This window comes from Halichoerus grypus, chromosome 10, assembly GCF_964656455.1.
Source record: "Halichoerus grypus chromosome 10, mHalGry1.hap1.1, whole genome shotgun sequence".
NCBI classification, from domain to species: Eukaryota; Metazoa; Chordata; class Mammalia; order Carnivora; family Phocidae; genus Halichoerus; species Halichoerus grypus.
Genome location: NC_135721.1, coordinates 38,928,128 through 38,954,164, shown reverse-complemented (window position 1 = coordinate 38,954,164; position 26,037 = coordinate 38,928,128). Strand labels below are relative to the sequence as shown.

At 43.7% G+C, this 26,037-nt stretch overlaps 1 protein-coding gene across 1 annotated transcript; it reads left to right on the top strand.

The window, feature by feature from the left end:
• The first annotated feature begins 18,922 nt into the window (after positions 1 to 18,922).
• On the top strand, positions 18,923 to 25,793 carry MAT2A (methionine adenosyltransferase 2A). Its single transcript, XM_036117372.2, has 9 exons — positions 18,923 to 19,154; positions 21,275 to 21,352; positions 21,454 to 21,576; positions 22,084 to 22,196; positions 22,283 to 22,426; positions 22,589 to 22,807; positions 23,031 to 23,213; positions 23,366 to 23,499; positions 24,166 to 25,793. Exons 1-9 carry the CDS (start codon positions 19,064 to 19,066, stop codon positions 24,266 to 24,268), a joined length of 1,188 nt encoding a protein of 395 aa, XP_035973265.1. The 5' UTR covers positions 18,923 to 19,063; the 3' UTR covers positions 24,269 to 25,793.
• Positions 25,794 to 26,037: the final 244 nt, after the last annotated feature.

Here is a 26,037-nt window from a genome sequence, read left to right as displayed (position 1 = left end):
AAAGAAATGGGTCAGAATGCTGTTTCCAGTTATCTGTTTGGTTTTCACCGGGCTTTTGGCTTTGGGTCAACAGAGTTCTCTCCTGTCTGGGGCCCCGAGTGGTGCGTGTGAACTGGAAAGAACCCACTCAGGCCACAAGGGGAGATGGTCTAAATCTCCCAGGCCACATTGTCGCCTCTTGTGCCCAAAGTGGGAGCCAGGGCAGTGCGGAACAGACAGGTTTCTCTCTGGCTCTGCCTCAAAGCCCCTTTCCAATAGGTCTGATAGAAGCCGAAGAGGAACGTTGCAGGGATGAGGCTTGGGACCAGGTGGGAAGCTGGGAACCCCTTGGGAAGACAAGTCAGTGTTTTCTAGACAAGGTGAAAATGTATAAACCTTAGGACCCAGACACAACCCCAGAGAAACTCTCACCCGTGGCCCTTAGAGTTGCGCCGGCAGGAACGTTCCCAGGGGCACCGCCCGCAAGAGCAAAAAACGCCAAACAACCCAAACATCTGTCGAGAGGAGAATGGAGAAGAAAGTGGCAGAGTCGTCACATAAAGTAGAAGGTCATCCAGCTGCATGCCACAGCAAGGACAAATGTCACAAACAGCACGTTGAGTGGCGAGAAAAGCAGATCAAAGAATACACACTGTATTATTTATTTCATATAAAGTGCAAAAGCATGCAAAACCAGCATGTTGTTCAGGGAAGGGTATTTTTAGGGTAAAATTATGAAGAAGAGTATAGGAATAATCAACATGAATTTAGGAGGGGGCTGGGAGGGGGAGGGGGCAGGGGAGAGGTACGCAGTGGGGCTTCGGTGGCCTGGCTTGTAGCCTCTGTCTAAGCCGGGCCATAGGTAGTTGGATATTTGTTTTTTATATTTTGCTCATGTGATTTATTCTTTTGTATGCATTTAATATTTAGTTAGATTTTGAAAACTAGATGGGGCGGAAGCCTCCTGCCAAAGATGTGATTACAAAGCCTGATCCTCATAATCCTGGAACTCGAAACTCATCAACTCTGTCTTTGTTTAACCATCACACAAATAAAACGAAAAGGCCAAATATATATACGGAGCAAATATAGATGGCACAGCATGACCCAAGGGCCCCGAGTTTCTCTCCCTTTCTGGGTCGCATTTGCCTTTGACATTTCTTCTTTTTTTATATTTCATTCATGATCGCCCTCAAAACCATTTCTTGAGTATCTCCTGAGTGAGGCATGGTTGACGTTGTGAGGACGGGACAGTGGAGAGCAAGACAGACGTTGGTTTCTGCCCTGGTGAAGAAGACCGATAATTAAGCATTACAGATAAATGAGGACAGGTGATGCACAGAAGTATAGGTGGCCGGGAAGCACAGGGAAGCCGCTGACCACCGAGCCACTGACTACCAATGTACTTTAGAGAGTAATAGGAGATGCTTACTGCATGTCAGGCCATGTTCTAAGAGCCTTACATATTCTGTACACCATATAGTAACTCACTGAATCCTCACAACAACCCTAATGAGGTAGGTGCTACCATTATCCCCATTTTACAGCCGAGGAAACTGACGCACAGGGAGGTTGAGTAACTGGCCCAAGGTCACACAGCTAGGGAGTGCTGAGCCAGGATTCCAACCCGGGCACACTGGTGTTCTTAAGCACTGCACTCTGCTGCCCCTCGTGCTTCCCTAAGAAAGTGGCATTCTGGCTGAGACTGGAGAGATGGAGAGCAGTCTGGCCAGTAGAGAGGAGAGCAATGAGAAACTCTCGCCCGTGGCCCCTAGAGTCGCCGGCAGGAACGTTCCCGGGGCACCGCCCGCAAGAGCAAAAAACGCCAAACAACCCAAACATCTGTTGAGAGGAGAATGGAGAAGAAAGTCGCAGAGTCGTCACATAAAGTAGAGGTCATCCAGCTGCATGGCACAGCAAGGACAAATGTCACAAACAGCACGTTGAGTGGTGAGAAATGGGGGTTCTGGGCAGAGGGCCCATGTATGTATCACCTGAAGGTGTTACAAGGAGCTAAAATAAATATTTAACCACAAAAAATGTGAACGAGCCATCCAGCTGAGACCAGTCCTCCTTTTTTCTTTTCTTTTCTTTCCTTTTCTTTTCTTTTCTTTTCTTTTCTTCTCTTTTCTTTTCTTTCTTTTCTTTCTCTCTCTCTCTCTCTTTCTCTTTCCAGACTTGGCTGAGAAGAAGCAGTGCAGGGTTGAGGTGAGGTCTGGGGGAGGAGGTTCGAGCTCTGGGCGAGACGCAGACCCCGGTGCCAGGGCTCCGAGGGTTTCTAAAGGCCCATGGCAACAGCTGCCGGGGCTCCTGGGAAAATCCCCGGGCATCCAGGATCCTGTGGCTTTGGCAGTCCCTCGGTCCCCTCTTGGCCTTGTTTCCCAGATGGACCCAACATCAATCAAGGACAAGAACCTAAGGCACGACCTAGCAAACAGCTGGAAAACTATTTTTAAAATCCAATTTAAAGTTGTATATGTGTAAGCCCCAGTGTATTTCTCTGGGGGATTCTATCTTTCAAATGGAAAAAAATTTTTTTAAGTCAAATAAGGTAATCTCTATTTTGATTCCCATCAAGCCCTAGTGCAGGGCCCCGCAGCCTACGGTAGGTGCTAATCCACTTTAAGCACAGGCAAGTCAGAGCCTGGGAGTCGGGGCGACTCCAGGACCCACAGACAAAGGTCAGGACTGCTGATATTTATCGTGTGAACACTGTTAGTGTGTGTTGGGCTTCGTCCAGCAGAAGAGAAGAAAGAGAGGACATTAACTGTGGCTGTGGGAGGGTGGAGAGAGCCAGGCTTCTGGGGTCTGCCCATCTGTTGTCCAGCTTCCTGCATCTCGGACCCTCTCTGGCCCCTTCCAGAAGAAAAAAATATTAAAGCTCTCAGAAGAAACAAGAGTGAAGTGAGAGCAGGGTCTGCGGCAGGGAATGGAGCAGAGAAAGTGAGAGAGAGGGCGGTCAGGGACGGGGACACAGTCCGCCAAGACTTCACAACGCCTGCTTGTCTAACTCAGGCCACTGTTTTCTTGGTGGTTCTGCAGCCGCCAGGCCTTGGCTTCAGGCGCCAGTAGCAAGATAAAGCATCTTGTCCCTGGGCCAGCAGCACAGCGTAGCCTGTGAGGATGACAGCATTTTGCTGCTTCTAACAAATGCCTTTTGCATTCAGCAGCCCAGATTTATTTGTCTGGGCTCTTCTTCTTTCTGAGGCCTACACTGGATAGATACATCTAGGGAAGGATTTCTCCAGCTTTTTTTTTCCCCCCAGGCACTTGCTAAGTTTCCCTTTTTCTCTCAAACAAACAAACTCTAGATAACCCAAAGGACCCTTGGCTCCCTGGAGAGTCAAGCCTGCGGTGACCACAAACCCAATCAGAGTCCTCATCCAACATCCTTGCGGGTGAATGCTTTTTTTTTAGTCACTGGAAGGAGAGAGCGGTGCTGGATGGGCATCCTGGGGTAGGGAGGAGAGGGTCCCAGCCAGGACAGATAGGCGGGGGGCGGAAGGAAGCCCCGGACAGAAACACTTTATACTGTGCTTGCTGTGATGAGACCCAGGGAGGCGCTGCGGGAGGCTGCTCACAGGCCAGAAGGCAGTTCTATCAGGAGGGGAGAGGGACAGGGAGCCAAGTCAGAGGCAGGCTTTTCAGACAAACCATGAGCCTATAAATGTCACTTCCCAGGGCTCGTAGTCACCAGTGTCTGCAGCCAGGAAGTGACTGATCACAGTTTCACCAGGAAGCTCATGTTCAAGTCTCAATCATTAAAAAGTCATTCTTGGGCGCCTGGGTGGCTCAGTTGGTTAAGCGACTGCCTTCGGCTCAGGTCATGATCCTGGAGTCCCGGGATCGAGTCCCATATGGGGCTACCTGCTCAGCAGGGAGTCTGCTTCTCCCTCTGACCCTCCCCCCTCTCATGTGCTCTCTCTCTCATTCTCTCTCTCAAATAAATAAATAAATAAATCTTTAAAAAAAAAAAAGTCATTCTTGTACTGAATTAATGGACACCAAGCCCTAAGCGCACGTCAGAGCCTGGTGTATGGTTAAGTGCTTCTAAATCTGAGCCAGTATGATGAGCATTGTCGAGCAGAAAGCTGCCTCCCCCAGATAGTTAGCCATTGTCCCAGTGCTCTCTTCTAAAGCAACGTGGCCGATCTGTTCTATCCCCTGTGTTTTCATTCTATAAAGAACATCTTTAGTGTTTTCCAGGACTGCACAGCTTCCAGACACATCACCATCGATGCTTCTATAGACAATTTGAGTTATCAGTGGCCCTTTTGAAACATTTTAATCACGGTACCCAAGATTGAATCTAAAATTTCAGGTATCATCTGATCATCCAAGAATACAGTGGAAAAGTACTCCTTGAATTCTCTCACCTGTTGATGCACAAACCATTATGCAGGCAGATGGGAAAGGTTGGAGATATGAAGACGAATAAAACATAGTGCCTGCTATTTACAATCCATCATACCTGGATGGACCAGTGAATCGTGGTCCATTCACACCATGGACTATTATAGGGCAATGGAAATGAACTATGACTGCACACAACAATGTGGGTGACTCACAAATATGATGTTGATTAAAAGCCAGACACATAAGAGTACACATTATTTGGGGCCTTATTTTTTTTTTAATTTACAAAAACGGCCAAAACTAATCTATGCTTTTGAAAGACTGGATAGTGGTTGCTTGGGGAGGGGAATGGAGAGTATAAGAGAGCACAAGGAGGGCGCCAGGGGGGCTGTAATGCTTAGTTTCTTCATCTGGGTGCTGACTGCATGACTTTGTTTAGTTGGTGAAAATTTTGTGAGCGACACATTTACAACAGGTGTGTTTTTCTGCTTGGATGTTGTATTATCAATAAGAAGTTAAGGGGGGAAATATGCATAGGATCAAGGTAATTGGAGGAGACAGTGAGATAACTTTAGTGCAGCGGGGGCGATGCCATGAAGAGGAAGATATAATGTGTAATACAGTGATACAGACAGAAGAAGGGGCAAGAGCTAAGGCTCAGGGATGGAAGAGGGTCAGTGAGCCTTCCTTGAGGGGGACCCTAACACTAAACAGGAACTGAACCTCATCCTTGGAGGCTGAATACTTGGGAGAGAAGGTAAATGTTGTTTTATATATATTTACAGAGAGAAGGCGGGGATGTTCAAGGCACTCATCCTGAGGGCCTTGCTTGTTCCTTGAAGTAAGAAGGCAAGAGAGGTCACAAAGATGAGAGTGGAAGTAAGAAGTGAGAAGTGAACATGATGCTGATTTAGAATAACGGGGATGAGGGCCAGAGCCAACCAAGGGTAAGTAAAAATAAATTGATGGGTGGCAAAGAGAGAGCCCAGCAGAGGTATAAACCATGAACCTGGAGTGGGGCCATTCTCACTGGGTAGGGGGCCCTTTTCAGGAGCAAACCCAGACAATCCAGGGTTGGGATTTTACTGGGCAGATGTGGCAAAAGAAGGGCAATTTTCACTGGTGAGGGAGTAGCTTAAGAAAATCAGCCAGTATCCAGCCAGGGGCAGAGAACGGTCGTCTGTGAGTCCAGTCCCTCCTGTTCCTCTCACAGCTCTGATCTCTCACTCCTCAGCCTCACCCTGGCTCCTCTTCCTCCACTCAACACTCAAAAATGGGTATCTGTAGAGTGCCACCTTGAACGGGGCCTCTTTTTTTTTTTTTGGTCACACAACTTCCTTATACTCCTTTCCCACTCCCACCTGATCTGATGTGTTCTATCTCCAACTCAGAATTTGCTGAGCTCCATACTTCTATGTCTGCTCAACATAATCAGATTCAATGTGTTCCTCCACTCAATGTGTTCAGAATTGAGCTCATTATTTTCTTCCCCATCCTCTTCTGGTCTCTAACCCTCTCCTTCCTCCCTTCGCCACCCAATCAGCTGCCCGAGGCAGATGGCTGGGCCTCCTCCCCCAATCAGGCACCGTGGCTGTCATTTGTCCTTTTTAATAACTCTCCTAGCTGAGGCATTCTCCACCCGCACCATCACCTCCTCAATTTGAGCCCTGCCCTGTTGCAAAGCCCTCTGACCAGTCGCCCTGACTCTAGTCTCACATCTCCCCTCCATCCTCCAGGCTGCTGCCCTGGTGGTCTTCCCAAAACCCCAGTGATCTGGTCACAATGCTTTTATTAATGCAGCTAAAACAAGCTGGTCCTGTGTCAGGACAAACCATAGTCTCCCACCTAAGAGATCCCTCTCTTTTACTCTTCCTTATCCCTCCATGTTCCTTGTCTGCTTTTAAAATACTTATTTTAAGAAAAGTCTTACATTCACATGGTATAAACAAGTCAAATATTATAGAAAAGCATCAAATAAAAAGCCAAAGTTATTTTTTCCTCCCTCCAACCCCCCAGCACCACTCTCCAAAAGTTACCAACGCTTCTTATGTATCCTTCCTGAAAAAAAAGTCTGCAGCTACCCGTATATATTTTAAAACTTAACACAAATGAGATCATATTGCTGTGCACATTGTTTTGTTTAGAAAAAAAAACAAACAGAACACCTTTAGAAGATCTTTCCATGTTCTACCTCATGTTTTAATGATTGCATACTTTTCCATTACATGTCTGTATTTAACTGGTCCCCTGTTGATGGATGTCTAAGTGCTCTACAGTTTTTTGTTATTATAAACAATGATGCAGTGAACATGATTTTGCACATGATTTTGGCATAATTTTGCCAGTCTATCCCTGGGGCAAATTCCTAGGGGTAGAATTGCTGAGTCAATGAGAACAAGCATTCAAAATGTTGACAGACATTGCTAAATTGCCCTCCAGAAGAGTTGAATCTGTTTACACTCCCAAGAATGGTATATGAGGGTGCCTATTGCCCCATAATCTTGTGAACACTGGACCTTACCAAACTTTTATTCGTTTGCTGAGTTGATCGATGACAAATGGAATCTAATTGTTTTGTGATGCATTTTTTTTTTTAAGCTATGAGAGAGGTTGAATAGTTTTCACGTATCTACTAGCTATTTGTGTTTCTTGTAGACTGTTCATATCCTTTGCCTGTTTGGTAGTTAGTTTATGAGTCTGGGTATATGAACCATTGTCTAGTCTCCCAGGGAAGTTAATAGATTGATAGAATTCCATGAATTTTACCTTTGCCCAAGTATGAGCCTCAAGCAATCAGAGGATTAAGTGGCCTCTGAAAGTTCACATAAGGGCTTTTCCTGGAGCTTTCTGTCCACTGATGCTTGACTCAACCAGCTGACCACTCCCTACTTCTTGTGCAACCATTGCCCCCAAAAGAAACCCATACTCATTAGCAATCCCCCGCCATTCCCTTTTCCTCTCGGTCCCTGGCCACCACTAATCTAATTTCTGTCTCTGTAGATTTGTCTACTCCGGACATCTCATATAAATGGATATCACAACCATTTGTGACTGGGTTCTTTCACTTAGCATAATGCTTTCAATGTTCATCCATGTTGTAGTATGTATCTATACTTCATTCCTTTTTTTTTCTACTTTTTAAAAATTTTTTTATTTTTTAAAGAATTTTATTTATTTATTTGACAGAGAGAGACACAGCGAGAGAGGGAACACAAGCAGGGGGAGTGGGAGAGGGAGAAGCAGGCTTCCCTTGGAGCAGGGAGCCCGATGCAGGGCTTGATCCCAGGACGCTGGGATCATGACCTGAGCCAAAGGCAGATGCTTAATGACTGAGCCACTCAGGTGCCCCTGTACTTCATTCCTTTTAATGGCCAAATAATATTCCATCGTATGGTCATGCCACATATTGTTTATCTATTCATCTGTTGATGGGTGTTCAGTTTGTTTCCACCTTTTGACTATCGTGAAAAAATTGCTATGAAAATTTGTGTACAAGTTTTTGTGTGAATATGTTTCAACTCTCTTGAACATATGCCTAGAAGTGGAATTGTGGGTCATATGGTAACTGTTTAACTTTGTGAGAAACTACTAAACTGTTTTCCATTTTCCATTTCCACCAGCAATGTATCAGTGTTCAAATTTCTCCACATCCTTGCCAACATTTGTTATTATCTTTTTTATTATAGCCATGCTAATGGGTGTGAAGTGGTATCTCATTGTGAGTTTGGTTTGCATTTCTCTAATGATTAATGATATGAGAATCTTTTCATGTGCTTATTGGACATTTGTATATCTTCTTCGGAGAAATGTCTATTCAAATCCTTTGCCCATTTTAAAGTTATATTTCTTGTCTCCTTATTGTTGAGTTGTATGAGTTTTTTATATATTCTAGATACTAGACCCTTACCAGATATATGATTTGTAAATATTTTCTCCATTCTGTGGGTCGTCTTTCATTTTGTTGATAGTTTCCTTTAATAAAGAATAGTCTTTAATTTTGAGGAAGTCCAATTTATTTATTTTTACTTTGGTTGCTTATACTTTTGGTGTCATATCCATTTTCTGGTCCAAGATCAGGAAGAGATACTCCTACATTTTCTTCTAGGAGTTGTGTAGTTTTAGCTCTTACATTTAGATCTTTGATCTATTTTAATTTTTGTATATGGTGTGAGATAAGGACCTAGTTTCATTCTTTTGCGTGTGGCCATCCAGTTGTTCCAGCACCATTTGTGGAAAAGACTATTCTTCCCCCCACTGAATGGTCTTGACACCTTGGGTGTATTTCTGGACTCTCAATCCAATTCCTCCAAACTTTCTTTAATGAGGGAACTTCAGGATGGAAGCATGGCAGGAGGCCAAGGGGGGAGGGTCAGAGTTTGGCTGTGTCACTGGTGGTAGCTGTGGGCCTGGGCCTGGGCAAGAGTCCCAGGAGAGGGCAGATTCTGTACATATCAGACCACACCTACAAGGGCTATCCATAGGGTAGTTTGTGAAAGACGGTTCTCAGGGCCCAGCCAGAGTTCATGAATGGAGTCCAATCTCCAAGCAAAATTCTCAATCCAAACGAATGTACGGCAGTATCTCTGGAATAGATAGATACCACTGAGCCACAGGGAGCTGGCATTTCCCTGTGCTCAGGACCACGAGTAGTGAATTTGTAGGTCTTGAGCAATTTTCTCAAATAGGTACTTATCCAGCAAGGGCCAGGTCACTTATTGTTCAAGTCCAAGACCACCTGCCAGGAGAGCAGATAGTGGCGTTCACTGGTATGTTTCGCCCTGAGAGGAGTAAAAGGGAGGCACCGTGTGTGCGTCTCTGTGGTACCCCGCTTCTACTCCAGGGCTCGGTATGTGGTGTTGGTGTTCTTTGTTCCCAGGTTGGGAGTCCACCTCCAACTGCCTATAGTTTGCCTCTGGGCAGTGAGGGCAGTGGCCAGCCTCAATCTGCTTCACCACCCCTCTTTGCCCATGTCGCTCTCATATCCAGTGTCCAGAAGCCCTGCCAAGTGAGACTATTCCCTGTCAGAGCCAGAGACTCAAGTCTGCAGTAGTCCACAGACAGGGCTTTATCGTCAGTGGGGCTGTGGGCTTCATCAAGTATGACTCTTAGGGACTTACAGTTTCATTCCAATCCCCAAAGGGAATGAAGGCAAGGCTGACTTCCAGATAGGGTACAAATAAGTTGGACCCTGATTTATGAACTCCAGCATTAACAATAATCCTTTAATGTTTCCAATAGCTCAGTGGTTCTTAACTGGGGAGCATATTTTCGGTTGTCACAACTTGGTGGCACGTAGGTGCTACTGGCATCTAATGGGTAGAGGCCAGGGATGCTGCTACATATCCTATAATGCACGGAATAGCTCTCCATAACAAAGATTTATCCAGCACAAAATGTCAATATTGCAAAGGTTGGAGAAAACCTGCAAAATATCTGATTAATAGCATCTGTGTACTATTTTGGACCAGAGACTGATCACACTTTTACTAATATTTCTGCATGCTACTGGAATCTGGCTCACAAAAAGTTTCTGCCTGGACCATCCTGAGTTGTTTCTTTTACAGTCTCTTCTGAATAAGCTCTAAACAATTCGAGGTTCCATTCTTGGAGTATTCTCTCCTCTCAAACGGGTCTAGGTAGATATTCTTCCAATTTTTGTGGCTTTTTAACTCCAAAATAATGTTTTAAAAGTATACACTACCAGCATATTTTTTCCTAGATTTTATTTGTTTGTTTGTTTGTTTGTTCACTTGAGGGGGGGGAGGGGGAGAGGGGGAGAGAGGACAAACAGACTCTGCTGAGTGTGGAGCCCAATGCTGGGCTTGGCTTGATCCCAGGAGACTGAGATCATGACCTAAGCCAAAACCAAGAGTCAGATGCCCAACTGACTGAGCCGCCCAGGCATCCCTACTACCAGCATCTTTTGAAGTAGATATCTAAAGTTTTTCATCATAAGTACATTTGAAAAGTTGTAACTTTCAGCACATTGTAAATATTGGCATTTAAAACATAAGAAACCATTACTCTTAAATATGTCCAATGGAATCTAAATACCATAGAGTTAATACCCACCAACATTCATTTAAAAAATACATGAACAAAAGGTAATCATAAATAAAAATTAAAATACATGAACAAATATCTCTTTAATAGGGCAAAAATTTGTATTGTTCCTTTTTCTCTGTGAACTCCAATCTACTTCCCCAACAGAATTTTTTACCTATGTAATATATTTTATATTTTATCTTGAAAGTCTTTTATTGATCACCCTATCACCTACTCTGTTCCAAAATACACATATAAGTTGAAATATATTAGAAAATGTTTATTATAAGTCTCTGAGAATTAGCCAGATTTCCTGTGGCTTGACTTATCAATATAATAATTATACAATTCATCAAAATCATAAATGTATTATAATCTTTTATAATTATCAATCAAAAAAGGAAAAATATGTAAGCATGTGTGTATGCATGCATGCATGCATGTGTGTGTGTGTGTGTGTGTGTGTGTGATGAAGTGGATGGGTTTTTTCTCCCTCAATTAGTTTAAAGTCCATGGAAGAATATTACATATTGCTAGAAAGAGAGAGAGGGGGTTTGTTATTGATTCTAATCCTATTTTTCATTTTTACGGGTATAAACACTAAGGAAACTTGTTCATATAAATAGTTTTGTTAGAGCAATTTTACTAAATGTTTTTCATTCTTCTAAATGCCAAAAAAACCAAACAAAACCATATAATGGTCTATCATCCAAAATTATGCATAATGACCTATTAGCTAATAATGTCATTAAGTCATCCATTTGTGTAGAAAACAAAAGGTTAAGTAAGATTTAATTTGCAAAAAGATATGTTAGTTATCAGAATCATTAATTTTCTCAATACCTCCACCAATACTTCAGTGTGTTTCCTTGTTTAGTACCCCAGCGTGGGACTTGGCTGGGTGAGAGGTCTTCCTTTCCTTAATGCACTTAAGAGAAGGGCCATTGTGAAAGGGGACATGGGAGATGGGAACCCACTCTTTCATCTCGGGCCTATTCTCTGGCAGATCAGGGGTGCCTGGGTGGCTCAATTGGTTAAACATCAGACTCTTGGTTTCCACTCCAGTCATGATCTCTTAGTCATGACCTCTCAGTCGTGAGTTTGGGTTCCGAGCTCAGCTCGGAGTCTGCTTCAGATTCTTTCTCCCTCTTTCTACCCCTCTACCACTCCCTGCTCGCTCTCTCTCTAAAATAAAAAAAACAAAAACAAAAAACCCTTAATTCTCTGGCAGATCAGTTTTAGAAAATAGTTGATATGGAAGTTGGGGATCTGGAAATTGATCACTTAAAACTATCAATGTCTAGATAGACCTTGGAAAGTTTCATGTAATCCCAGGGGTACCCTATCCCAGTTTGCAGACTGCCAGTCTAGGTTCTTGCTACTCATTGTGCTTCATAGTCCAGCAGGATCAGCACCACCTGGGAGCCTGTTAGAAATGCAGAATCTTGCTAAAAGGTGTATTTTAACAAGTGATATGTATGCCTATTAAAGTTTGAGAATGCACTGCTTCCCACAAAGGTGTCCGTGGTCCTGAAGAATAACACTTTCATCGTATATATAATATGGATCTTGCAGGCCTCTTGAAGATGTAAGGTTATTACCATTGATTCAACCAACAATTGGCTAGCCCAATAATTTTCAACCCTGGTTGTTCATTAGAATCACCTTTTGCTTTAAAAACCTACCTGTGCCCTGTCCCAAGCCCAGAGATTCTGATTTAATAATCTACGAGTCTAGTCATCACTTATTTAAAGTGCTCCAGTTGATCCTAATGTATAGCCAGGGCTGAAACCACAACACTGTTCCTTTGAATTATCTATTTGAGAAAGGTTGCCCAAGACTCTGAATCCCAGCTGTTGCAGTTGCCAAAGGACTCCAGAAACAGATCCTGCTAGTTCTAATCTGCATATAACCTAATCCATGACAGTTGGGTTGATGTCTTCCAGCTGGAAGCCTGGAAGGAAGGTACTGAGAACCTTTACAGAGGAAAGCATCATTCCAGAAGACACACTGGATGATCACTCTGCCAGACCCTCTTCCTTGTGACAGGTACCACGAACCCTCTGAGAGTGTAGGTAAAGGGTAACATCACTCCAGACCACGTTTGGGGGCCAAGACCAGAACTCTGCTCCCCAGCATCTGAGAAGATCTCAACCTTGTAGATCCTGACCATGGCCTGGTTTGTACTCTCTTCCTCTGCCAGGCCTTTAATCACAGAATACAGTTTAACCAAAGTCTCTTTACATTTCTCCTTTGTGAATTGCCTTTTTCGGTTAAATGGGATTGTAAGAACATCAACTATTCAGCCTTCCTAGAGAACTGGGTAGCCTAGAGGACTGAAAAGTTATCAAAGTATGGCAAAAACCTCAGCAAACGTGTAAGGTCTCTGTGAATTGTGAAGGCAACACCACTGAGGACAGGGCCAAGTGCTCCCAGTTACCCCACCACACCAGCATTCTCTGTCCTGGGGGCAGCTGTGTCCTCCTACAGAGCAGAGGTGGGTGACAAAGGATACAGAAGTTCCTTCCTACTTCTACCCCAACATCCTTAGTTATCCAGGGGCATGGGGCAGGTTCTTCCTTTGGTGTCTGTGGAGGCAGTTTACAATGGACGGACCCTGAGGCCATCAGTTACTGGGAGGTCAAGCCAAAAATACTATGCCAAAAAAAAAAAAAAAGTGGGGGAAAAAGAGATGAAAAGGCAGGTCAAGGATGCCCAGGTACCAAGCAAACAAAGCTGGAAGCAAAAGCAAGTAGGTTACAAATAGGACAAAGCTGGCATTCATCCAGGGGCAGATCTGGCCCTGAATTCAGGGCAAGTCTAAACTAGGACCAGTCTCAAGAGATGGGTATGTGCCTTCCTGAAGTGTTGGGGTAGGGTCTAAAGAGGTAAGTCCCCAAGTGATACTTTGTCTGTGGGAAATGGCACTGGCTTTCAGAGAAAAGCTGAGGATGGCCAGTGGTACATCTACACAATAGTGAAAACAATCTCAATCTGACCCAATAAAGATACTGATGAGTCAAGTGGACATCACTGTAGACAACAGCCAAGTGGCTGGCCTAAACAGCAACAGAAATGGTGAGACTAAATCCTTACAAGAGTCCCTGATTGATGAGCTGTAGCCTTTGGTGGCAGGTAGACTTGGCTCAATCCTGAGAACCCCATCCATATTTGGGTGGGAGAGAGATTTGAATCCTAGTGCTTGGACCCTATACACTCCCATGAATGGCACCATTAGAAATTCTGGAAAGCATCATCAGAATCATGAAATCTTCACCAGAGGCCAAACTAATAGCGCAGCTGAAGACTGAGCATCCTATTATTTAGATTCCTCCTTCTGCCCTTCCCTCCTCCATGTGCCTTGTTTTTCCCAAACTCACCATACAAATCAATTAATTCATTTACCTATCAGTGAGGTTGAGCATCTTTTCACATTTATTGACAATTTGCATTTCCTCCTTGATGAATTACATTCTTTTTCCTAGGTTTCACTGGGCTGTTGTCATTTTCTTATCAATTGGTACTAACCCTTTGTCACATGTATTGCAAATGTTTTCTCCTATTGTCTTTGATTTTACTGATACAGTAATTTTTCATTTTTAATGTAGTTAAGTCTTTCGACCTTTTCCTTTGTGGCTTTTGGATAGTCTATCTTTCTTGCAAAAGTCTCCCAAGGGTATAAAAATATTCTCCGCATTTTTCATTTGTCATACTGACAAAAATTAAAAAGAGTGATAACACTCAGCATTGGTGGGAGAGCTGGGAAATGATCTTCTCATACCCTACTGGTAGGAATGTGAGTTTTGACAGCCATTTGGAAAGTAATTGGCTGTAACTAATAATAACGTGTAAAAGTGCACATTTCCTTTGTTTCAGCAACCCCATTTTGGGACATCTTTTCCACAAAAATAAAAACATTGGCTCACAAAAGCGTATGTACAAATATGTTCGGTTCATCAGCATTGTGTATGGGGCAAAAATGAGAAACAACTTGAATGTCAACCAGTAAGGCAACAGCTGAATGAATTGGATGGCAGAGTCAAACTATAGTATATATTACTGTTAAGAGAATGATTTTGCAGAACTTAATGTCACAGACTGTACACTTAAAAATGGTTAAAATTATAAATATTATGTTTATTTTACTACACTAAGAAAAAGAAAAAATAGAATGATTTACTCCCAGTGTCCTGGAGAAATGGCCATGAAAATTTTTAAGAAAAAAATCCATGTTTCATGTAAAGTGAGTGTATGTGTTTGTGTGTTAATAGGAAAAGGTATGAAAGGATATAAACTAAATTTTTTTGGTAAAAATTTTATTAGTTTAAAGTAATCTCTATACCCAACATGGGGCTCAAATTCACAACCCTGAGATCAAGAGTCACATTCTCCACCGACAGAGGCAGCCAAGTGCCCTGGATACAAACTAAATATCATTAGTGATCTCAGGGAGTGTGAAGTATTTATTACTTGACTTGTAACAAGGAGCATGAATTTAGAGCTCAGACCTAGGCTCAAGTCCCAGCTCCACCACTGAATTGATGTATGAGCTGGATGACTTACATCATAGCGTCTTCATTTGTAAAACAGGGAGAGAGCTAGTAACTGCCCTGTTAGAACTGGTGGGGGGCATAGACATGAGAACAGTGACTGACACAATAAATTATACTGCCATCATTATTGTCTCTTTTCGTGTCTTCATGATACCCTATCCATTCTTCCATCCATCACGACTTTTACTGGAATTGTCAAAAGATTTGATTAAGAATCAGGAGAGAAAAAAGAGAAACAAAAGCAAATTTCGAGAAGCCTAAAAATGAGGGGGTTCACATCATATTAGTTTCAGATCCCACTAGAGCTAGCTTGTGTCTGAGGCCATCTGAGATGTCTGAGCTTTGGCCCTAAAGGACTGGAACAATTTTGGAGACATCTGGTCTAGATTTCTTTCTTTTTGGCCTGTCATCACATCATATCACATCACATCACATTTAAGGTACTCTTAAGATTCACAGCCTAGCAGCTTTCTTCTCAACATCTCCACACCTTCTCTATTGCTCTTTGATATACCTACTGTCATCTTCCTCTTTTCTCCTGCCCAGTCAACAACTTCTTGCATGGTAAATGTTTTCTCTTAGTTACCGGAACTCTCTTCTTCACTGGCGAACTGATAAGACCTGGAGTTGTTATATTTGCTATGTGAGTCACAAACACTAGTTTATCCAGTCCCAACCTTGCCACGTTCATAGACTACTAACACATTAATATTCTTTGTGTTGAGAAATCTGGAGCCTTTAGGCAGTGATTAGATTTTTTCTTGTGCTTTACAACATTTCACATACCATAAATCTCATTAATATTATACGTGAAGTATACCAATAACTTCTCCTGGTTTATTTTACCCTTAAAGACACTAACGTATGGATTCAAAAATCTCTTCTCAGACCAGGATGGCCATGAACTTCCCTGACAGTAAAGGGTCCTCAATTTTATTATGATGCTTGCAACTAAAACCAAACTGTAGCTCTTTTCATTGATCCCAGGATTTCTTTTTTTTTTTTAAAGATTTTGTTTATTTATTTGACAGAGAGAGATACACAGAGAGAGAACACAAGCAGGGGGAGTGGGAGAGGGAGAAGCAGGCTTCCCACAGAGCAGGGAGCCCGATGCGGGGCTCGATCCCAGGACTCTGGGATCATGACCTGAGCCGAAGGCAGACGCTTAACGACTGAGCCACCCAGGCGCCACCGATCCCAGGATTTCTCATTTCCCTATTTCCTTCTGCCATCCTTATATTTATTCCTTCTTTGTTTCCTTCCTTTTCTCCTGCTCTTCTCTCTCCCTCTCCTCAAACATTCCTAATCAGCTTCTGTGTGTCAGACACCCAGTAACAAAGCTTGAGCAAAACAGACCACCTTCTCATTGTCATGGAACTTACAAATTACAGCGATAAGTGCTATAATTTCAAATAGCACCTAGTAGGAAACACAGGACCCTGTGAGAAATCAGTGTAGATGAAGGCTTCATCCAGGAAGTGGCAGCTGAGCTGGCGTGGAAGCATGAGGAGGACTTAGCTAGGCATCTCCTCCCATTTAGAGCTGGCGGGGAGGGGGGTGGGCAGAGACCAGGACTGTCATAGCACCAGTCCCCGGGGCTGCTTGCCAGAAGTGCTCATAAATATTTGTGGGAGTAAGGAACAATGGGAAAAACATAAAATCAATGAAAATGTGTCTGTGTTGTTTTGAAACTAATCAATTAATGATGTAACTGTTACTAATTAAAAGATATCCAAAGTGAAAAACAGAAGGAGAAAGTGGCACAAGATGAGCAGCCAAATCATACTCAGGATATGGAGGGATTTTAGTCTCTATCCTCACAGCCATTAGAAGCCATGGAAGGGTTATTTTTTACAGCTAATGTTTTTTAAAAAAATACCTATTATGCTCTAAAGCTAAAGACTACTTGCATGATTTCATTTAATCCTTGAAGCAATCCTATGATAGTACTATTAGTATGCCAATTTTACAGACTGAGGACACTGAAATGTAGAGGTTGTTTGCTCAACACTGTTAATAAGTGGCAGAGGCTTGGCTCCAAAACCCCTTATTCTTAACCACTATATTACACATGCTATGAGCAAGAAAGAGAAGTAGGTAAGCAAGTATGAACAGCTGATTCTAATCTCCTTGGCAGGAACAGCCCCACTGTGGAGTTGGTAGCATAGGGGTATCAGGGTTTAATGAGCTAATCATTAAATTTAACTAATCCCCTTGTTCTGACTCCATATTAACCAAATAACCTTCTAATTATATTCTGGCTCCCCATATAGATTTTTCTGCTGGGAGATAATGCACTGACCAGCCTACACATGCAATTTGTTCCAGTTGGCAATTTTATTACTCATTGTGAGTTAATAAATTGGCATTGTGCTTTAAAAAAAAAAAAAAAAGATGAAATACACTAAAGAAAAATAATGAAATAGTCTTATACAGTTGTTTTTCTGTGGTTAGTTTTAAAAATAAAAACATACATATTGTCTCTTCTGTGATTTAACCTCGCTGCCTGCTTTGAGCCACCATGGATGTGGTCAGAAAGTCAAAGCCCCTAGCACAGCCCAAGGGCTTCCATTGTTTCCCAGTGGCAAACTCCCACCTTTCCTCCCGCGCTGACAGGATTGTTCTTCAGAATTTAGCTAATTCTCTGAGCGTGAAAGCAGCTGGAGGCTGCTCCAAGGGGTCTCATTCATCTCCCCAGGGTAACATGCATCCTATCCTAAGAGCAGGCCATTCTCTAATAACATCATTAAACCCGATGTTAATGCACTCGGGACCACCAGGACCGCAGCCCCTGTCGGACTTGCACAGAGTCTCAGCCCTCTCAGCCCCCGGAGAAGAGGAAGTGACACCTGCCCTCCTTCCCACTTGTGGGCTCTTTCCAAACGCGGACTCCATGAAATCCGTTCCCCTCTCCCTACTCCTTGTTGGCTCGTTTTGTTTTGTTCTTTTTTCTTCTCTCCCTTCATGGGCAAAACTGGGACAAACGCAGGTGGATCTTTAAAGTGAACGCTTCATGAAATGGACCATTTCATCTTACCAAGAGATGTGCTTAATCACATACAAAGGCTAAAATAGGGCTTTTCCCCCAAGAAAAATATTCAACAGTCTCCTGAACAGAGGATTGAAAGGACACTCTAAACAGTGATTATTTTCCCCTCCAAGACATTGGAAAGTCAGCAAGTGCCAGGTCAGCCTTGTGAGGGGCCTCCTTTCTTGGACGGAGAAAAGGCCGGAGCCGAAGGGGCTGGAGTGCGGCCCTCACTGCAGGGGCAACAAAGGGAAAGGGCCTCTCTCAGAAACTTTAGCGCTGGGGTGGAAGTAAGACAGCAGTTGATGACAGAACTCTCGTTATTCTGCTTTTCGGCCATTTTCACCACCGAGGCATCAACCAAGAAATTACTAGCAACCCTCAGGATTTCCAGCCGCCAGCCCCGCGCGGGGTGGGGATGAATAAGGCAGGGCAAAGAATCATGCGCTGACCAGCCAAGATGGCCACTTTCACATGGCTGAGGGCCACTGGCTCCCTGTCCCCAGGGCATCTAAAGGCGGGGCCGGTCGGAAAGACCCTCGGGCAGAGCCTGAGGACAAAACCTCCGCCGATTCTCGCCGTCGCCGCTGGGGGACGCGACCTCGCGGACAGACAGCTCGGTCAACGGTCGGGAGGGAAGTGCCATGTCACAGCAAGGGGAACAGGCCCACAAAGTCCTCGTCGCTTTTCCATCCACTTCGAATACGGAAGGGTACAAGGGCCCCAAGCACTCGCATTTCCACTTAGCCCTGTTAGAAGTGCTTGAGATAACTAAATATTCGCAGGAGGGGCGCGTTACCTCCGCTCGCTCCCCCTGCCACGCGGAGTGGTTCAGCCCGGGCTCCCCCTCGGCGCACCGCCCCTTCGGCCTACCCCCGCGCTAGTGGCGCATTGGCGCGCGGCGCTGAGGGGCGGGGCCCGGGCCGGGCGCGCGCTGGCGCTGTGTATAAATACTGGGCCGCATCGCCCGCCGCCTCGTTCGCTCTGCGCCGCCCGCCCGAGCTGAGTAGGACGCAGTCTTCTGCTTGTGCATTTCGCAGTCGTCGCCTCGCCGCTCCCTTTTTCCTCAACGCCACTTACACTCACCGCTACGAACACCAACATGAACGGGCAGCTCAACGGCTTTCACGAGGCGTTCATCGAGGAGGGCACGTTCCTCTTCACCTCAGAGTCTGTGGGGGAAGGCCACCCAGGTGAGGTGACGGGCCCTGGAGCGAAGTGAGGGGCGGGGCATGGGCAGGGCCGGCCGGGAGCCGCCGGCCGCGGTGCCCACGCTGGGTGCCCTCGCCCGGCGGGTGGTGGGAACAGCGGCGGCCGCGCGCCTCCCTCGTGGCGCCGCCGGTGCCGAGCGCGTGGCCGCCGTTCCCCTCCCCCTTCCTCTCCTCTCCTCCCATCCGGCCGCGCGCCTCGGCATGCGGAAGATTCCAGAAAACGAGAAGGGCGGGGGCCGGGGCAGCTGTGCTCCACTCGGGGAGGGCACTATTTCCTCATCTCCGCCCCGCCGTCTGAAAGCCCTCGAGTGGGCGACCGGCTCTGAGTGCTCGCGGCCGGTCCTCGGGAGCGCGCGCCCCGCATTGCAGCCGCAACCACGTGTTTGCCGCATGTGGCATCTGGGCGAGGGGGAGCCGTCGGGCTCCCGGCGCGCCCGGGTGTGCGGAGTGGGGGGCCCGGGCCTCGGGACGTCTGCCGTTGCCGTTAATTCCTTGCCTTGGGCCATTACGGCCCCCAGAAGAAGACGGACGTGCCTTTCGGCAATATATGGCCTTGCCGTCAAGGTGACAGCCTCCAACTAAATATAGCGCAGGTTGGGGGAGGCCTTCCTTATTTGGACCACGTTTGAAAAGGATAGGAAACATGAATTAAGTGTAAGCTGCCATTGCGTTGGATTTCCCTTTAAAGTCTTTGGTGCTTTGCCGTTAGGAAAGGTTTTACCGAACATTTCCTTCTCTGGGCTTTGTCCACTAGTCCGCCATTATGGAGATCAATTTACACGTGAACGAGTGAAGCTGTTTCAAGGAACTTTCCAATCTCAGCCTGAAACCTCACCTAGTGGAGATCACTATTTTGCTGTACTGGTTCTGCCTTTTCTTGGGATGACCACGGTGACATAGTTATCTAGTCTAATGGTTTTAAGGATCCGTTTCTCTCTAGTCTCCTGTGCCTCTGATGAAATCCCACAAGCAACCTAGTGGTGTAGGAGAGGACAGACGCCAAGATCCTGATGAGGGAAGGTCATGTGTTGTGGTGGGGGTTACCCACCTTCTCTCAAGTGTTGAGAACTTCACATGTATTTGATCCACGTTTTATTAATTTAATCACGTAAGTCACAGGCGCTTATAGCAGTTTGTAAATTAAATCTTGAGCCTCTGACTTGATCGCAATACACATCTTGCTTTAATTGTTCCGGATGATTGTAGAAAATTCAGGAAAGTGGTATTTCTGTTCTCCCACTTTTTAATAGATCGCAATACAGTGGGGAAGTAACAAGGATTCAGAATACATTTGGACATGTTCCAGCCTGGACTACACCTGACAAAATTTTTTATTCCTTCTGTTCGTAAAGTGTCCTTTTATTGTTTAACTCTGACATTTTTTGTTGCTCTGATTAGTGTTCCTTAGGATCAGGGAGAAATTGATAAGGGGGGGACGGTTCACCTTTCTGGTTGGTTAGATTTATAATGAAGACTTTAAATTTGGGGGATAAAATGTAAGTATAATTGTCCTTGAAAAATAATACTGTATAGTGAAATGCTTCCCAGCTTTCCTTTTGGGTTTGAAGATAAACTTTCTGCTTTAACTTAATTCCAGTTATGTGGCTGTTCTGTTTAACAGTGGAAATTGTTTTGCCTGGGAACTTAATTTTTCAAAATGTCTGAAATACTTTAGAGATGGGATGAAATCCTTCTAAGGTGTAAATTGCATGACTCAATGAATTTAAATGTATTAAAAGTGCTGGGCGTTCTGCTGGCTAATCTGAATTGGTGAGCTTGTGGTGCAGCTATATTAAGACTGGTGTCAAGTTTTCAAGTAATACGTGGCATTATATCCAGCATTTATTCTTCAGGCACATGGTTTCTGGTAAAGCAGTACTTTAATTAGACAGCAAGCAGTTAAGATCTCCATAGTTGAAATGCCACTGAATTCTATGCTTGAAAATGGTTAAATTGGTAAATTTTATGTTCTGTAGGTTTTACCACAATTTTTAAAAGAAAGCTCTCCCAAAGATCTGTGCAGCAGTACTTACAAGGAGGAATGACATACATCCATTGACAGTAAGATAAAGAGATTGAGCCAGGAATCTTTTTTTCTACAGATAAGATTTGTGACCAGATCAGCGATGCTGTGCTTGATGCCCACCTTCAGCAGGACCCTGATGCCAAAGTGGCTTGTGGTAGGTTCTAAACACTGCTTGCTTATCAACTGAAGAAAAGGTAACATCGCGAAAATTACTTTGTAAGAGTGACATTTGAGTGTGAATTTATCTTTTATTAGAAACTGTTGCTAAAACTGGAATGATCCTTCTTGCTGGGGAAATTACATCCAGAGCTGCTGTTGACTACCAGAAAGTGGTTCGTGAAACCATTAAACACATTGGATATGATGATTCTTCCAAAGGTGTGTTTTAATGAGTTGGCTTTTCTAAGCTCATTTTTCCACATTTTCAACTCTCTCTAGCTCTGTCCTCAGAGTGTTCCTGCTAAACCATTAACTCCAGTTGTACATTTACTATCTGTTTTGTTCTAGCCCTGTTTAATTCTCTAAAAGTTCTAAGTTTTAGGTGTACAAGTTTCCCCCGCTATCCAAAAATGGGACGTTCCCATGAAACTTGTAAGCCAAGATGATGCAAAGCATGGCTTCATTTTTACAGTAGACCTACATTAGTACATAGTTTTTTTTGTAAAAGCGTAAATCCTCTGCAGATTTTTTTCAGTTAATGAAAAGTACTGGTGTAGGTCTTTCCTAAAAGTGAAGTGGTGAAACACTAACTTTTGAAAGGGGGGGGCAGGGATACCTGTATTTGGTTTCTTTAGCAGTATTTAAAATCCCAGATACTTACTGTAAATAGAAAGCACTGGTATTGCTTTGGCCCTTTTTTTTCTTAAGGCATTGTTTTGTTTGTAGGGTTTGACTACAAGACTTGTAATGTGCTGGTAGCCTTGGAGCAACAGTCACCAGATATTGCTCAAGGTGTTCATCTTGACCGGAACGAGGAAGACATTGGTGCAGGGGACCAGGTACCTTGGTGTAGACTCTATCTGCATCTCTTCTAACATTAAATTCCGAAGCTTAGATTGATCGCATTGACTTTTTCCTTTCTTAGGGTTTGATGTTTGGTTATGCCACTGATGAAACTGAGGAATGTATGCCTTTAACTATTGTCTTAGCGCACAAGCTCAATGCAAAACTGGCTGAATTACGCCGCAATGGCACTTTGCCTTGGTTACGCCCAGATTCTAAAACTCAAGTAAGTGATTATAAAGCTAGATTACACATACTGCACAGAACATCAGTAAAGTTGTTTAAAGCTAACTGAAAAGAGACTATCCTTCCGTATTGTAATTTAGCTTTATCTTGGCTCTCTTCTGTCTAGTAAACTGATGTTCTGATCATCTGCTTTGCCTTCAAGGTGACTGTGCAGTACATGCAGGATCGAGGTGCTGTGCTTCCCATCAGAGTCCACACAATTGTTATATCTGTTCAGCATGATGAAGAGGTTTGTCTTGATGAGATGAGGGATGCCCTAAAGGAGAAAGTCATCAAAGCAGTTGTACCTGCAAAATACCTTGATGAGGATACAATCTATCATCTACAGCCAAGTGGCAGATTTGTTATTGGTGGGCCTCAGGTAAGGCCTTATGATACAATTTGACTTTTTTGAATTTTCTGTAATGGTTACTTGCAAATTTGGCTACTATAACTCCCCCCCCCCCCCCCATTTTTATAAGTCTGCATGTGAATCTTCTGAGGATATCTGCTGAGTGGTACAGAATAGGCGTTTAACAAACGTGACCTAGAACCATTTATTGGAAAGCACTAGGCATAAAGTGACTAAAATCCTGTAATTTCAGGGTGATGCTGGTTTGACTGGCCGGAAAATCATTGTGGACACTTACGGCGGTTGGGGAGCTCATGGAGGAGGTGCCTTTTCAGGAAAAGATTATACCAAGGTGGACCGTTCAGCTGCTTATGCTGCTCGTTGGGTGGCAAAATCCCTTGTTAAAGGAGGTCTGTGCAGAAGGGTTCTTGTTCAGGTATATACTCTTTTGTGTAACTCTGGAGTGCTTAGAAGGCATGCAAGTGGGAGGGCATTTAGCGTAGTATTTGTCTTTTTTAAATACCAGTGTGTTACGTAAGCGTGTGGGTCTTTTAATCACTGACTCTTATGACATTTGAATCCTTTTAGGTCTCTTATGCTATTGGAGTTTCTCATCCATTGTCTATCTCCATTTTCCATTATGGCACCTCTCAGAAGAGTGAGAGAGAGCTATTAGAGATTGTGAAGAAGAATTTTGACCTCCGCCCTGGGGTCATTGTCAGGTAAAGATGGTAAAGCCTATTGCTAGTCAAAAATGCTGTGGGTGTGTGTATATACATATATTTGAGATATATTCAAATCAGAGAAGGTGAAGGTCTTGAAGACTCCTTAAGTGGGGAAATGTTTTAATTCCTAGAACTGTTGATGTTATCTTTAAATTGCCTTTAGTAAAGGCTTATGTTAAGAACAGTCTAAAATTACAGTGCTCCATGGCTTAGACTAACCACCCTAGAAAGTCTTCCACATTTGATACGGGGATTTGTGCTCATTATCTAAGGATGTTTATTTTACTTAAAAGAAATTAGTACAGATAAGTGGGATATTCAAGGCTGCTATAAAGAAAATAAACAGGGTGTGGGCATGGGACCTTGGTAAGTATGCCATGATCTCAGATGAGCTTTTGACACTTGGAATTTCTCAGAATAATGACAAGTTTTCATATTTGTTGAGCCAAGGATGGAAAAACAAGAACTGTAGTTACTAATAAGGACTGTGCGAGGAGTTTGGACACCAGGGAAGTAACAAACACTTCTGCCACAAACTTTTTTCCTAGCAAACCCCAGAGAACTGAACTCATTTGCCAGAACTCTTGAAAATGAGTCTTGCTGATTGTTTTGCTTTATTTTAATTGAATGCTACATATTAAGTTACGGACTTGTATATTCCAGGGATCTGGATCTGAAGAAGCCAATTTATCAGAGGACTGCAGCCTATGGCCACTTTGGTAGGGACAGCTTCCCATGGGAAGTGCCCAAAAAGCTTAAATATTGAAAGTGTTAGCCTTTTTTCCCCAGACTTGTTGGCGTAGGCTACAGAGAAGCCTTCAAGCTCTGAGGGAAAGGGCCCTTCTTCCTAAATTTTCCTGTCCTCTTTCAGCTCCTGATCAGTTGCAGTCACTCCTAGTTCAATGACATGAATTTTAGCTTGTGTGGGGGACTGTAAGTTGGGCTTGCTATTCTGTCCCTAGGTGTTTTGTTCACCATTATAATGAATTTAGTGAGCATAGGTGATCCATGTAACTGCCTAGAAACAAACCAACAACACTGTAGTAAATAATGCTTTTTGAAATTGAACCTTTGTGCCCTATCACCCAACCTTCTAAAATCCTAATTGCATTGACTTTCCCACCAAATGCTGAAAATGTCCTGTAATGTGCACGTAAAGTACTTGTAGTTCCATTATAGCCTCTGTCTGGCAATGCCATAGCCCTGTCAGCATGAATTTGTAATGTCTTGAGCTCTATTATGAATGTGAAGCCTTCCCTTATCTTCCCCATAACTTAATCCATTTCTAATTATGTAGCTCTTTGTCAGGGAGTGTTCCCTATCCAATCATTCTTGCATGTAACGCAAGTTCCAGTTGGAGCTCTAGCCTGACAAAAAAAAAAAAAAAGGCAGTTACCATTAAACCATCTCCCTGGTGCTTATGCTCTTAATTGCCATCTCTTAAATAGCACCAAATCAAAATCTCTCCACTTTTCAGCTGTCTTTTGGAGGACGTACGTAATAAGGTTTTTATTTAGTAAACCAATCCTATGCATGGTTTCAGCACTAGCCAAACCACCAACTCCTAGCTCTAGAAAAACAGGCACTTGGCACCCTTGTGATGTCATACAGAGAAGTCACAGGGCAGTACCTGAGGGTCTGTAGGTTGCACACTTTGGTACCAGATAACTTTTTTTTTTCTTTATAAGAAAGACTGAGTACTCCACACTGCACAATAATTCCTCCCAGGGTTTTAACTTTGTTTTATTTTCAAAACCAGGTCCAATGAGCTTTCTGAACAGCTGGTGTAGCTACAGAGAAACCAGCTTCCTTCAGAGAGCAGTGCTTTTGGCGGGGAGGAGGAAATCCCTTCATACTTGAACATTTTCTAATTGCTTATTTATTGTATTCTGGGGTATGGCGTAAGTACAGAGAAGCCATCACCTCAGATGGCAGCTTTTAAAAGATTTTTTTTTTTTTTCTCCTCAACACCATGATTCCTTTAACAACATGTTTCCAGCATTCCCAGGTAGGCCAAGGTGTCCTACAGAAAAACCTTGGGTTAGACCTACAGGGGGTCTGGCTGGTGTTAACAGAAGGGAGGGCAGAGCTGGTGCGGCTGGCCATGGAGAAAGCTGACTTGGCTGGTGTGGTACAGAGAAGCCAGCTTGTTTACATGCTTATTCCATGACTGCTTGCCCTAAGCAGAAAGTGCCTTTCAGGATCTATTTTTGGAGGTTTATTACGTATGTCTGGTTCTCAATTCCAACAGTTTAATGAAGATCTAAATAAAATGCTAGGTTCTACCTTAACTGTCTCCATTATTCTTTAAAAGTGTTTTGGTATGAATATAATCTGAGAACATATTCTTCATCCCTTAATAATTTGAGGTAATCCTTCCCATGGTTCAGGGAAATCACCTCAAACCCCTTCAAACCATGACTTGCAAGCATTTTAATAGGTTTGTAAATCCTATCCCTAGCACTAAGAAGAACATCCCAAGATTTGATCTGTTTGTCCAGCACTGCCTTTTTGGCTGATGTAATGGCCAAGATC

Coding starts and splice junctions, on each gene's coding strand:
- MAT2A (XM_036117372.2), top strand. CDS start 19,064: ATGAACGGGCAGCTCAACGGCTTTCACGAGGCGTTCATCGAGGAGGGC. Junction 21,353..21,453: donor TGATGCCAAAGTGGCTTGTG/GTAGGTTCTAAA, acceptor ATCTTTTATTAG/AAACTGTTGCTAAAACTGGA. Junction 23,214..23,365: donor GCAGAAGGGTTCTTGTTCAG/GTATATACTCTT, acceptor GAATCCTTTTAG/GTCTCTTATGCTATTGGAGT.